This window comes from Salvelinus namaycush, chromosome 7 (assembly GCF_016432855.1).
Source record: "Salvelinus namaycush isolate Seneca chromosome 7, SaNama_1.0, whole genome shotgun sequence".
Taxonomy (NCBI): Eukaryota; Metazoa; Chordata; class Actinopteri; order Salmoniformes; family Salmonidae; genus Salvelinus; species Salvelinus namaycush.
This window is the reverse complement of record NC_052313.1, coordinates 9,788,694-9,803,481: the sequence shown is the minus strand read 5'-3', so window position 1 is coordinate 9,803,481 and position 14,788 is coordinate 9,788,694. Positions and strand designations below refer to the sequence as shown.

Below are 14,788 nucleotides of genomic sequence, written 5' to 3'. Positions count from 1 at the left end.
TAGCAATAAAAACAGTACCATAGAGGGACCGAATAAGTTAGAGGAAAAACAAAATAAATGGAGGAACTTATTCAAGAAAGATCTAGTGTAATATATTATTAAAATAAAGCGAACTGGATGGAATATGGGGAAAAATGCACAATTCTTTTTCAATCTTCAATATAGAAATGCTACCAAAACATTTTTATTAAAACTTGTTACAAATGGAGTCACGCATGATTCACCAAATTATATTTTGAAAGAGGAAGTAAAGTACTTTAAGAATATGTTTTCGTTTCAGGCTCCTCCATCTCCACTAACTGAAACTAATTGTATGGATTTTTTTCCTAATAATAATGTAAAATTAACATCTGTACAGAAAGACTCATGTGAAGGCCAAATTACAGAGGAGGAACTGCTTGATGCAATTGGGGCCTTTAAGGATGGGAAAACTCCAGGGCTGGATGGCATACCTTTTGGAAGTATACCAAACTTTTTTGGATATACTCAAAGGACCATTATTAGCTTGTTTTAACCACTCCTATATAAATGGTAGATTATCAGACACGCAACAAGGTCTGATATCCTTATTACTGAAATAGGACCCAAGTGGTATATATAAAGATACAGTCCATTAAAAAAATTGGAGACCTCTTACACTTCAGTGTTGTGATGCAAAAATCCTAGCAAAATACTTGGCGCATAGAATTAAAAAAGTATTGTCAGATATTATTCATCCTAATCAGACAGGTTTTTTACATGGATGATACATTGGAGATAATATAAGACAAGTACTGGAAACAATAGAACACTATGAAATATCGGGGACACCAGGCCTGGTTTTCATAGCTGATTTTGAAAAGGCTTTTGATAAAGTACGACTGGAGTTTATATATAAATGCCTAGAATATTTCAATTTTGGGGAATCTCTTATAAAATGGGTTAAAGTTATGTATAGTAAACCTAGGTGTAAAATAGTAAATAATGGCTACATCTCAGAAAGTTTTAAACTATCTAGAGGAGTAAAACAAGGTTGTCCACTATCGGCATATCTATTTATTATTGCCATCGAAATGTTAGCTGTTAAGATTAGATCAAACAATAATATTAAAGGATTAGAAATCAGTGGCTTAAAAACTAAGGTGTCATTGTACGCTGATGATTTATGTTTTCTTTTAAAACCACAATTAGAGTCTCTCCACGGCCTCTTAGAGGATCTAGATACTTTTGCTATCCTCTCTGGATTAAAACCAAATTATGATAAATGTACCATATTACGTATTGGATCACAAAAAAATGCACATCTTACATTACCATGTAGTTTACCAATTAAATGGTCTGACGGAGATGTGGACATACTCGGTATACAAATACCTAAGGAAAGAAATGATCTCACTCCAATATTTTTTTTTATAGAAAGTTAGCAAAAATAGATAAGATCTTGCTACCATGGAAAGGAAAATACCTGTCTATTTGTGGAAAAATCACCCTGATTAACTCTTTAGTCATGTCACAGTTGACCTATTTGCTTATGTTTTGCCTACACCTAGTGACCTGCTTTTTAAATTATATGAACAAAAAATATTCAATTTTATTTGGAACGGCAAGCCAGATAAAATTAAAAGTGCCTATTTATATAACGAATATGAATTCAGAGGGCAGAAATTATTAAATATTAAAGCAAACTGGTTCTCTAGTCAATTGGTACGAATGTCTCATCCTATGTTCAAGAAGGGCCTTTTTCACTTTATTCAGATTACACCTGCTCACTTTCGTTTGTTTGAAAAGGAAATAATCTCCAAAATATCTTTATTTTTTAAACAAGCCTTAGAAAGTTGGTTGCAACTTCAGTTTAATCCACCTGAAAGGACGGAACAAATAGTACAACAAATATTGTGGTTAAATTCAAATATACTAATTGATAAAAAAACTGTATTTATCGAAGAAATGTTTAAAAAAGGTATAATTTTAGTGAATGATATCATAAATAGGACTGGTGGAGTTATGTCACACATGCAGCTAACACAGACATATGGAAATGTCTGCTCTACCCAAAATTACAACCAATTAATTGCAGCATTACCACAAAAATGGAAGAGGCAAGTAGAAGGGGAAAAAGTAAGGAACTTGTATGTCGGCCCTGTATTAAAGAACATAAATGGTTAAAGAAAAGTGTGATAAATAAAAACATATACCAATTTAATTTAAGGACCAAAAAACTGACAGCTGTGCCATATAAATTGCAAAATAGTTGGGAAGAGATTTTCGATGTACCCATTCCATGGCACATGGTTTATGAATTGATTCGCAAAACAACGCCGGATTCAAAACTTCGAATTTTTCAATTTAAATTACTGTACAAAATTCTTGCAACTAATAGAATGTTATATATATGGGGGATACAATCTTCCCAGCTCTGCAGATTCTGCTGTGAGGAGGCAGAGTCATTAGATCATTTATTTTGGTATTGTCCATATGTAGCTCGGTTTTGGTCACAGGTCCAGGAATGGCTGAAGAATTGCAACATTTGCCTAGAACTAAATAATTATTTTAGCAAAAATTTTTTTTTTTAAATTTACAATCTGTAGAAGCTATGAGAATAGGAAGGGTCAATTCTTTTGTGAAGCATCACAGCACAGTTGAAAAATATATGGCAAATAGAAATCTGAAATGGATGATGTTGAGAGATAGATGGGAGGGGTTGAATGGAGCTGAAGGGTGGGACTAATAACAAGATAAACAATGTAAAGCATACCGGATCTGTAAAATGTATATAGGTTCATAAATGTTGTGAAATAGCACAGTTACAAATAGAAATCAAACTGAATGGACATCAGAAATAGAGGAGGGACTAAGAACAAACAAGAGATAACTATTGTAAAGTAGACTGTGTCTGTAAAATGTGTATAAGATGTATAAATTGAAGGTAAAAGCAGAAGTGTTTATTAGTTTACTCCAATTGGGGGATCGGTGGTAGGGTTTGCGGGGAATAATAATAAAGGTATATTCTTTAAAAAAGTATGTATGTCTATATAGGTATGTGTATGTATATATGTGTATATGTATGCATGCGTGTATGGATATATATATTTACCAAAAAAATATGGGGGTTTGGAAAGGATGCAGACAATTACATTGGAAGCAACATTCTTTCCGCAATATTAAGCTGATCCACCCCTTAACAAAACACACAAAAAAAACAAGTAGTTAAAGAGCAGCAGTAAAATAACAATAGCGATACTATAAACAGGGGCTACCGGTACAGAGTCAATGTGCGGGGGCACCGGTTAGTCAAAGTAATTGAGGTAATATGTACATGTAGGTAGAGTTAAAGTGACTATGCATAGATAAACAGAGTGGCAGCAGTGTAAAAAGGGGGTAGAAATATTAAAGTGACTATGCATAGGTAATAACAGAGTGGCAGCGGTGTAATGCAAATAGTCTGGGTAGCCATTCGATTAGATGTTCACGAGTCTCATGGTTTGTGGGTAGAAGCTGTTTAGAAGCCTCTTGGACCTAGACTTGGTGCGCCGGGTCCGCTTACCATGTGGTAGCAGAGAGAACAGTCTATGACTAGGGTGGCTGGAGTCTTTGACAATTTTTAGGGCCTTCCTCTGACACCGCCTGGTATAGAAGTCCTGGATGGCAGGAAGCTTGGCCCCAGTGATGTACTGGGCCGAGCAGTTGCCATACCAGGCAGTGATGCAACCAGTCAGGATGCTCTCAATGGTGCAGCTGTAGAACCTTTTGAAGATCTGAGGACCCATGCCATATCTTTTCAGTCTCCTGAGGGGGAATAGGTTTTGTCGTGCCCTCTTCACGACTGTCTTGGTGTGCTTGGACCATGTTAGTTTGTTGGTGATGTGGACACCAAGGAACTTGAAGCTCTCAACCTGCTCCACTACAGCCCCGTTGATGAGAATGGGTGCGTGCTTGTTCCTCTTTTTCCTGTAGTCCACAATAATTTCCTTTGTCTTCATCACGTTGAGGGAGAGGTTGTTGTCCTGGCACCACACAGCCAGGTCTCTGATCTCCTCCCTATAGGTTGTCTCGTCGTTGTCGGTGATCAGGCCTACCACTGTTGTGTCATCGGCAAACTTAATGATGGTTTTAGAGTCATGCCTGGCCGTGCAGTCATGAGTGAACAGGGAGCACAGGAGGGGACTGAGCACGCACCCCTGAGGGGCCCCTGTGTTGAGGATCAGCATGGCGGATGTGTTGTTACCTACCCTTACCACCTGGGGGCGGCCCGTCAGGAAGCCCAGGATCTAGTTGCAGAGGGAGGTGTTTAGTCCCAGGGACCTTAGCTTATTGATGAGCTTTGAGGGCACTATGGTGTTGAATGCTGAGCTGTAGTCAATGAATAGCATTCTCACATAGGTGTTCCTTTTGTCCAGGTGGGAAAGGGCAGTGTAATAGAGATTGCATCATCTATGGATCTATAGGGCGGTACCTTAGTGTTCTTAGTCCCTGTGCCCAAGAACACTATGGTAGTCTGCTTAAAACATGTTGGTATTACAAACTCGGACAGGGAGAGGTTGAACATGTATGTGAAGACACTTGCCAGTTGGTCAGCGCATGCTTGCAGTACATATCCTCGTAATCCGTCTGGCCCTGCGGCCTTGAGAATGTTGACCTGTTTAAAGGTTTTACTCACATCGGCTGCGGAGAGCGTGATCACACAGTTATCCGGAACAGCTGGTGCTCTCATGCATGTTTCAGTGTTATTTGCCTCGAAGCGAGCATAGAAGTAGTTTAGCTCGTCTAGTAGGCTCGTGTCACTGGGCAGCTCTCGGCTGTGCTTCCCTTTGTAGTTTGTAATGGTTTGCACGCACTGCCACATCCGACGAGCGTCAGAGCCGGTGTGTGTTTGGATTGGTTAAAGCTAAAATATGTAACTTTTTGGGTGACCTGACTAAATTCACCTTGATGAAGACAGCTTGTCTGTCGAAACGTTGGTTATTAAATTGTTGCATCTGAGCTCCTAGAGTATGCGGCTCTCCTTTTCTTTTTCAAGTGCTCTACTCCGCTAGCCAGCACCTCGCCTAAACAGGTGTGCGTTTCTTCGCCTCCAGATACGCATGTACACACACCTAGCAAGAGAGAGAGAGGTGTAAGTGTAAGTAACATCAGACAGTAGTAATAATAGAACAGTGTAGTTCTTCATCCGTCTAGACGTGTCAGCCCTGTTCAGAAAGGTATAAACATGTCCTCCTAACTGCTGAAGTCAAGCAGGACATTTCTCTAATTCTCCTTCTCTCACCTCTTCTTTGCTTTCTGTCTCCTTGCTGTCTTTTTATATTTAAGAGAAATGGATATGTTATGATGTACTTTTTCTTTCTCTCTCTTGCACACACACACAGGTGAATGATTTGTATTGTATCTAAAGCTGCAGTACTAATGACTGTCTGGGTTTATTCTCTGCAGGAAAAGAGGGAGGGAGGGGGAGAGCATTTGTTTCTGTTTTCTCCTGGACTAAATCAGATGTTGCTGAACTATCTCACCGTCTGACCTTGGCATAGTCTCGCTCTCTCTCTCATTCCATCTCCTGCTCAAGGTCTGAAGAGAAAAAATAAGAGGGAGGTGAAGTATCCTCAAAGTATCCTCCAGCCGTGCTGTGTCAAGATGAGAGGAAGGGAGGAAAACTGCTGTTGTACAGTTTTATGTCCTTTTAGATCTGAGCTATACAGAGAGTCATGCTGGGAGAGGAAATTAACAGAAAGATACCTGATGTGAAGAACCACACACACACACACACACACACACACACAGGGAGAGTTACCATCCTCAATTACCCACACAAACAGACTACGGAGCCTCAGGATAGCTTCATTAGTAATCCTCTCCTCAGCCCTGATAACGATCGATGGCAGCTAGTGTTGCTCCAGGGACCGGAATGAGCGCCGCACCTTCACTGATAACAATGAAGCTGTTTGCTGGCTGTAATTGCCTTTTCAGCCCTGAGACCAGAGAAGGTGACCGCTTTAAATACCCATATTTACACTACAAATTACTCTGGAGAGAGAGGTGAGGAGGAGAGAGGGGGGGGTGATGACTCCAAATAGTCTTTGGGGGTGGCTCTAGCGGAATGGCGTTTCGGCTGAAATGGAACTGTGTCTCTTGCTCTCTCCCCCCTTCTGTTTAAAATCTTATCAGGCGTGGAGCTGTGACTTGAGCTAGCTTAATTAGCCCCAACCTACACTATATATACACAAAAGTATGTGGACACCCCTTCAAATGAGTGGATTCGGCTATTTCAGCCAAACCCGTTGCTGACAAGTGTATAAAATCAAGCACACAGCCATGACATCTCCATAGCCAAACATTAGAATGGCATGACTGAAGAGCTCAGTGACTTTCAATGTGGCACCTTCATAGGATGCCACCTTTCCAACAAGTCAGTTTGTCACGTTTCTGCCCTGCTAGATCTGCCCCGGTCAACTAAGTGCTGTTATTGTGAAGTGGAAACATCTAGGAGCAACAACGGCTCAGCTGAAGTGGCTGCTCACAGAACGGGACCGCCGAGTGCTGAAGCGCGTAAAAAATGTTCTGTAACATTCACTAGGGAGTTCCAAACTGCCTCTGGAAGCAAAGTCAGCACAATAACTGTTCGTTGGGAGCTTCATGAAATGGGTTTCGATGGCCGAGCAGCTCAATGCCAAGCGTCGGCTGGAGTGATGTAAAGCTTGCCGTCATTGGACTCTAGAACAGTGTAAACGCATTCTCTGGAGTGATTAATCACGCGTCACCATCTGGCAGTCTGACGACGAATCTGGGTTTGGTGGATACCAGGAGAATGCTACCTGACCGAATGCATAGTGCCAACTGTAAAGTTTGGAGGAGGAATAATGGTCTGGGGCTGTTTTTCATGACTCAGTTTAGGCTCCTTAGTTCCAGTGAAGGGAAATCTTAATGCTACAGCATACAATGACATTCTTTCCTGTTTCAGCATAACAATGCCCCGATGCACAAAGCGAGGTCCATACAGAAATGGTTTGTCGAGATCGGTGTGGAAGAACTTGACTGGCCTGCACAGAGCCCTGACCTCAACCCCATCTAACACCTTTAGGATGAATCGCCCAACATCAGTGCCCGAACTAACAAATGCTCTTGTGGCTGAATGGAAGCAAGTCCACGCAGCAATGTTCCAACATCTAGTGGAGGCTGTTATAGCAGCAAAGGGGGGACCAACTCCATATTCATACCTATGATTTGGGAATGAGATGTTCGACAAGCAGGTGTCCACATACTTTTGGTCATGTAGTGCTAGGCATTGATAGGGCTGCCCATTACATGTTCGATGGGCTGTGTACGTGCGTGCCTGTGTATCTAAAAAAAATCTTCCCCCAGCAATCCACTGTTCCTCTTTCCACAGTGCAGTACTGCCCCTAGTGGTTAAATTAACTACAACTAGTGTCTTCAGCATAGGTTCTGCAGAAGTACGGTTTGGAGGACTCACATCATTCACACAACATATGGTATGCCTCTGCCTCAATGTCCTCTATGGCCAATTACTTCCTTTCATTCTTTTCAGGTCTGTTTTCACATACAAACCACAGTAACATCGAGGATGTTTACAACACGCACACAAAACACAGTGTAACATCGTGGATGTTTACAACACACACACAAAACACAGTAACATCATGGATGTTTACAACACACACACAAAACACAGTAACATCATGGATGTTTACAACACGCACACAAAACACAGTGTAACATCGTGGATGTTTACAACACACACACAAAACACAGTAACATCATGGATGTTTACAACACACACACAAAACACAGTAACATCATGGATGTTTACAACACACACACAAAACACAGTAACATCAAGGATGTTTACAACACACACACAAAACACAGTAACATCAAGGATGTTTACAACACGCACACAAAACAGTGTAACATCGTGGATGTTTACAACACACACACAAAACACAGTGTAACATCGTGGATGTTTACAACACACACACAAAACACAGTAACATCATGGATGTTTACAACACACACACAAAACACAGTGTAACATCGTGGATGTTTACAACACACACACAAAACACAGTAACATCATGGATGTTTACAACACACACACAAAACAGTGTAACATCATGGATGTTTACAACACGCACACAAAACACAGTAACATCATGGATGTTTACAACACACACACAAAACACAGTAACATCATGGATGTTTACAACACACACACAAAACACAGTAACATCATGGATGTTTACAACACACACACAAAACACAGTGTAACATCATGGATGTTTACAACACGCACACAAAACACAGTAACATCGTGGATGTTTACAACACGCACACAAAACACAGTAACATCGTGGATGTTTACAACACACACACAAAACACAGTAACATCGTGGATGTTTACAACACGCACACAAAACACAGTAACATCATGGATGTTTACAACACACACACAAAACACAGTGTAACATCGTGGATGTTTACAACACACACACAAAACACAGTAACATCGTGGATGTTTACAACACGCACACAAAACACAGTAACATCATGGATGTTTACAACACACATACAAAACACAATGTAACATCGTGGATGTTTACAACACGCACACAAAACACAGTAACATCGTGGATGTTTACAACACACACAAAACAGTGTAACATCATGGATGTTTACAACACGCACACAAAACACAGTAACATCGTGGATGTTTACAACACGCACACAAAACACAGTAACATCGTGGATGTTTACAACACGCACACAAAACACAGTAACATCATGGATGTTTACAACACACATACAAAACACAATGTAACATTGTGGATGTTTTTTGAAGCAGGATGGTGTTTTGTCAGGCTGATGTGCATTCAGCCACCTGACATTTGATTTGTTCTCGTTGTTTGTTTAGTACCATCCAGGAAACGTGATTATGGTGGACTTTTTTTTTTTATACACATTCAATAACCTAATTTAATATTCTACATATGTTTTGTTCTCCTGTCCCAGTAGACTTTTCAAACAAAGTCATTCTGAGATGTTAGTGTTGACGTAGTAGAATAGGAGGCGGTTTTAGCCTGTCTGCCAGTAGAATGGGGTTATATGGTAGAATAACTTTGTCCCCAAGGGAATGTGAGGTGTGGTTATTAAAATCACAAGACAATGTTACACAATGTCATAATCCAGACAGTCCATGTATAACCCATTTTTACATCAACCCTTGAGGTGCACACAGATGCAAAACATATCCTTCATATTAAATAGACAACATGACAATAAGTTAAGTAGTACATTCTTTGAGTTCTGATGGAAGGAGAAACGCAACATCTGGCAATACCCGATTTTGCCAAACGAGGTCACTGTCGACCTAGTCTCAGGACCACCTCATCTATTGACGTCTTCAGTAACCTTCAAGACTGATATCACCCTAGCTACAGTCCTCTCACTTTGTTTTGATGTGTCAACCCCCTGTCATCTTTCGATTGTAATGAAGTCTACACTTATGTAGTGAAGAATATTATTTTATTAATACCAATGGACACAAGAAGAGAACCTGAAAATCCTCAACTTAATGCAGCTAGCTCTATGGTGGAAGTCTCTCCTGTCCGGACCAGAGGGTTGGCTTTGAGGCATACCAGTTCCCAGTTCTCTTATGCACAATGCTAGTCTTTGTGTGTGTGAACGCTCTCTGGCCCCAGATTACCCTCCCACCACCGTTCCCCTGGTCCCAGGGGAGTGCTTTAATACACAGCATGGAGTGGTCTGACTGGACCACCCTGGGGTTACACAGGGACAGACTGTCTGTTTGTAAACAGTGGTGTGGTTGCAATAAACCTGCATTATCTGAAGTGCTTTCCTCTATTACCTTGCCATGTAGGTTCTGCAGGCTGAGCATGTCTTACTGACTGTGTTATAGACAACCAGGTTCTGCAGTTCGGGAGGCTGGTGAGCACGTCCAACACCTACGAGCCCGTCAGCCAGGGAGACCAGAGGAAGCCTGTAACCGTGACTACAGACCAGCCGTTGCTCTGGAGCATGGGCATCTGCAGGGACAAGAAATTACATAATCGACCAGGGTGCTCCACCCTCTGCCAGCACGGGGGGGGGGGATACTCTCAATGGTGGATTGTAGGGTGCAAGTCTACGGTTTGGAACCCAGCACCTTAAAATCGGGGAGGATGCACTCATAGTAGTGACTGGAACAGAATAAATTGAATGGTATCCAACACATCAAACATTGTTTCCATGTGTTTAATACCACTCCATTCTAGACATTATGAGCCATCCTCCCCTCAGCAGCCTCCTGTGATACACACACAATATACATCTCATACATAATAATCATCATCGTCACGCGCAGCTTTTTCTTTCATTTATTAACACAGCCAAATAAACATAGCACACAATGTAAAAACAAATCACACCCCTTCACCCCCCCACCACTATTCCATGTTGCCCCACTGTCTCAGGTCACCGGGTATTGTAGTTCTGTAGTTGTATCACACCTCCAGAGGTTCAGCCGCCCCTGAGAGAGAAGAACACATGAACAGGGCCACATAGGCTAATTAAGTTTCTCACCCAAAAGTCTACAGTCCTCCACTATTCCTTATGATTTGAAATAGGGCATGTGTAGTGCATTCAATCAAATCAAAGTGCTGGAAAACAGCAGTATGTTTGATATTAATGCAGACCTATCTTCCAAGGCATTACTACATGCATCTATGCACATCATACCTTGATTACATTACACATTTTGGATGCTTGCAGTTTGGTAACACTAGTGCACCTTAGCTAACCTAACAAAGCCAAATGGACTTAAATGGTGTTTTCTCCCAATAATGTACATAAAGTACTGCCTACTGTCTGACTCCTGGTGTGTGTCGTGTGGTCCTACTTACACAATGATGTTGTTGATGGGGATGTGGATGAGCTTGACAAAGAACCCAATGAAGCCCATGATGGCAAACCCAATCGCCGTTGCCATGGCGATCTTCTGGAATTCTAGAAATGATCAGAAGAGATGGTACAATTAGAATCTTTAACAGACAACGGCAGAAAAACCAGTCAGAGCTTCACAAGTCTTCTTGATCAATGTGTTTTTGTTTTTTTTTTACATCAAGGGGTTTAAAATAGAAACAGGCCTGCTCCATTCCCTTAATGTCATGCTAAAAGAGATTGGTTATATCTGAAGCTGTGATTGTGGTCATATAAAGTCAACACTGAAGATTCAATCAGTGATTCATCATCAGTGGTATCCATCTACTAATGATGCTCTGTAGCTGCTCAGCTATGCAAGGTTGCAGTCAGTTAACTTGCTACCCAAGTAACCCTTTTGACAATCTACTGTGCAATGATTTTATGAATGAGAGTGTAAACTCACTCAGCAGACAGTGAACTGAGAAAAGACAAGATCCTAAAACAGGATAGCAGATCGTGTAACCTAAACACAGAAAAAGTTCGGTGACTGATAACCATACCTTTCCTGTCTGGTTTTGTGCACCTCTTAACGAGCCTTATGGAGTCCTTGACGAACTGCCGGCTGGGCTCAACGAACTGCATAACCTGGTCCATGATGGTTCGGCTGGGGAGCAAACAAGTCCGACAGACTAGGGTTAGCTAGCTAGGTCCATCAAAGTGTCACTAACTACACCTCTCTTCATCCCTCACAATGTCTTATGTATAGTAAGGGTTCAGTTACGGGTCTGTCCATAAATTCTTAAACATTTAGGCCTGGCCTATAATGTGTTAGCTGAGGTTTTGGTCCATTTTCTGTGTGGGTGCACGAATAAACCTGATACTGTAGCTAACGTTAACTAGCTAGTTAGCTACATTAGCTAGTTAACTGGTGTCGATGGCAACCATAGACCAAGAAGATTTCACAACGAAACACTAGGTTGAGTAACCAAGACAGACATTGCTTTCTAATTTCAACGTCAACGTTGCACTGAACGCCTCAAGATTGTTTGTTTATTTACCAGCAAACAATCTAGCTAGCTACAGTAGTCAGGCGCCACAATGAATGAAGACGTAGGTATATACCATTATAACAGTTTGGCTACCAAGCTAGAATAATTCTTTAAAATGTAGTTTCTTACCTAGCTATGTTACTATATCAACGTGTCCAAACGAATATCTCTGAGAATAAATAGATGAAGTAGCTAGGCACCGACGTAGCTAAGAAAAGCCACGTCGCTTTCGGAAGCTTTTGATAGAATCTAGAAGACGTGGAATTCTGATGCACATGCGTGATTGCAGAGAGCAAGCGGCAAAGTGAGAGGTTTTACTCCGCCCAAAATCTGGCCACGAAAATAAGATCAAATCAAAGTGTATTTATCACATGCGCCGAATACAACAGGTGTAGTAGACCTTACAGTGAAAGAGGGAAGGAGGAGGGGGGGAGGCAATGCTGTTTAGAAGCATCTTGGACCTGGACTCCCTGGGTCAGCTGAGGCCCAGAGAGGGGGGCCAGACCCCCATAGAGGGGTGCCTACCACACCACCCACGGCCAGCAGGGGGCACCAGTACATCCAGCTAGCTCCCTACAGAGGGCCAGAGAGGGATGTGGCCAACTCAGGGAAAGGTGGGACTACACCTGGAGAGGGTTGCCGACTCCCACCCAAGGCCAAAAGGGGGTGCCACTACATCCAGCCAGCTCCCTGCACCAGGGAGATGGGTGATATGGCCAGAGAGGGCTGGGGCCGCCCCAGGGGGTGTACCCCGGAGAGGGGGGCCAACCTCCTGCCCTCAACACCCAGGCGGCGCCACTACATCCACCCTGCTCTCTTCACCAGGAAGAGAGGGGGGAGACAGCCAGAGAGGGATGGGACAAACCCAGGGAGGAGGGGCTGACCGTCGGAGAGAGGGCCCGTCCCCTGCCCGTGGCCACCAGGGGGTGCTACTAAACTCACCCAGAGAGGGCTGGGACCAACCAATGGAGCCGGAGCCAATCCCAGGGCAGCAGGCACTAACTACGCCATGGTTCATTCGAGAGCCTATAGGGTAATAAATGGCGTTTTTGTATTATTTTGTATTATTATTGCCGAAAATGACTTATTTGGTAAATACAAAATAAAAAAATAAGTTTTGTTCTACAGTTTACATACACCTTAGCCAATACATTTAAACTCAGTTTTCACAATTCCTGACAATTAATCCTAGAAAAATTCCCTGTCTTAGGTCAGTTACGATCACCACTTTATTTTAAGAATGTGAAATGTTAGAATAACAGTAGAGAGAATTATTTATTTCAGCTTTTGTTTCTTTCATCGCATTCCCAGTGGGTCAGAAGTTTACATACACTCAATTAGTTTTTGGTCGCATTGCTTTGAAATTGTTTAACTTGGGTCAAATGTTTCAGGTAGCCTTCCACAAGCGTCCCACAATAAGTTGGGTGAATTTTGGCCCATTCCTCCTGACAGAGCTGGTGTAACTGGGTCAGGTTTGGAGGCCTCCTTGCTTGTGATGGCCACTCCAATACCTTGACTTTGTGGTCCTTAAGCCATTTTGCCACAACTTTGGAAATATGCTTGGGGTCATTGTCTATTTGGAAGACCCATTTGTGACCAAGCTTTAACATCCTAACTGATGTCTTGAGATGTTGTTTCAATATATCCACATAATTTTCCTGCCTCATGATGCCATCTATTTTGTGAAGTGCACCAGTCCCTCCTGCAGCAAAGCACCCCCACAACACGTGCTTCATGGTTGGAATGGTGTTCTTCGGTTTGCAAGCCTCCCCCTTTTTCCTCGAAACATAACAATGGTCGTTATGTCAAACAGTTCTATTTTTGTTTCATCAGACCAGAGGACATTTCTCCAAAAAGTATGATCTTTGTCCCCATGTGCAGTTGCAAACCGTAGCCTGGCTTTTTTATGGCGTTTTTGGAGCAGTGGCTTCTTCCTTGCTGAGTGGCCTTTCAGGTTATGTCGATATAGGACTCGTTTTACAGTGGATATAGATACTTTTGTACCTGTTTCCTCCAGCATGTTCACAAGGTCCTTTGCTGTTGTTCTGGGATTGAGTTGCACTTTTTGCACCAAAGCTCGTTCATCTCTAGGAGACAGAACGCATCTCCTTCCTGAGCAGTATGACAGCTGCGTGTTCCCATGGTGTTTATACTTACGTACTATTGTTTGTACAGATGAACGTGATACCTTCAGGTATTTGGAAATTGCTCCCAAGGATGAACCAGACTTGTGGAGGTCTAAACATTTCTGAGGTCTTGGCTAATTTATTTTGATTTTCCCATGATGTCAAGCAATGAGGCACTGAGTTTGAAGGTAGGCCTTGAAATACATCCATAGGTACACCTCCAATGGACTCAAATGATGTCAATTAGCCTGTCAATTAGCCTATCAGAAGCTTCTAAAGCCATGACATAATTTTCTGGAATTTTCCAAGCTGTTTAAAGGCACAGTCAATGTAGTGTATGTAAACCTCTGACACACTGTAATGTGATACAGTGAATTATAAGTGAAATAATCTGTCTGTAAACAATTGTTGGAAAAATTACTTGTGTCATGCACAAAGTAGATGTCCTAACTGACTTGCCAAAACTATAGTTTGTTAACAAGAAATTTGTGGAGTGGTTGAAAAACGAGTTTTAATGATTCAACCTAAGTGTATGTAAACTTCCCCCTTCAACTGTATGAGATAATCTTCATCAGCTAACGTCACATTTCATGATTTTTTAAAAAGCATTTACGCACATAAAGCACATATTGGCTTCATAATTGATAAAGGTGTTAAATGACTGATATTATCTCATAGAAGATGAGATGATCACCTAAGCCCATCTTAACT

General features: G+C 41.8%; 1 protein-coding gene across 1 annotated transcript; it reads right to left on the bottom strand.

Moving 5' to 3' along the window:
* Positions 1–10,371: 10,371 nt before the first annotated feature.
* Positions 10,372–12,333, bottom strand: LOC120050308 (protein transport protein Sec61 subunit gamma). Its single transcript, XM_038996887.1, has 4 exons — positions 12,081–12,333; positions 11,463–11,566; positions 10,884–10,986; positions 10,372–10,510 (listed from the first exon to the last, which is right to left on the bottom strand). Exons 2-4 carry the CDS (start codon positions 11,554–11,556, stop codon positions 10,501–10,503), a joined length of 207 nt encoding a protein of 68 aa, XP_038852815.1. The 5' UTR covers positions 11,557–11,566; positions 12,081–12,333; the 3' UTR covers positions 10,372–10,500.
* Between the last annotated feature and the right edge of the window lie 2,455 nt (positions 12,334–14,788).

Coding starts and splice junctions, on each gene's coding strand:
- LOC120050308 (XM_038996887.1), bottom strand. CDS start 11,556: ATGGACCAGGTTATGCAGTTCGTTGAGCCCAGCCGGCAGTTCGTCAAG. Junction 10,987..11,462: donor CACAAAACCAGACAGGAAAG/GTATGGTTATCA, acceptor GATCATTTCTAG/AATTCCAGAAGATCGCCATG.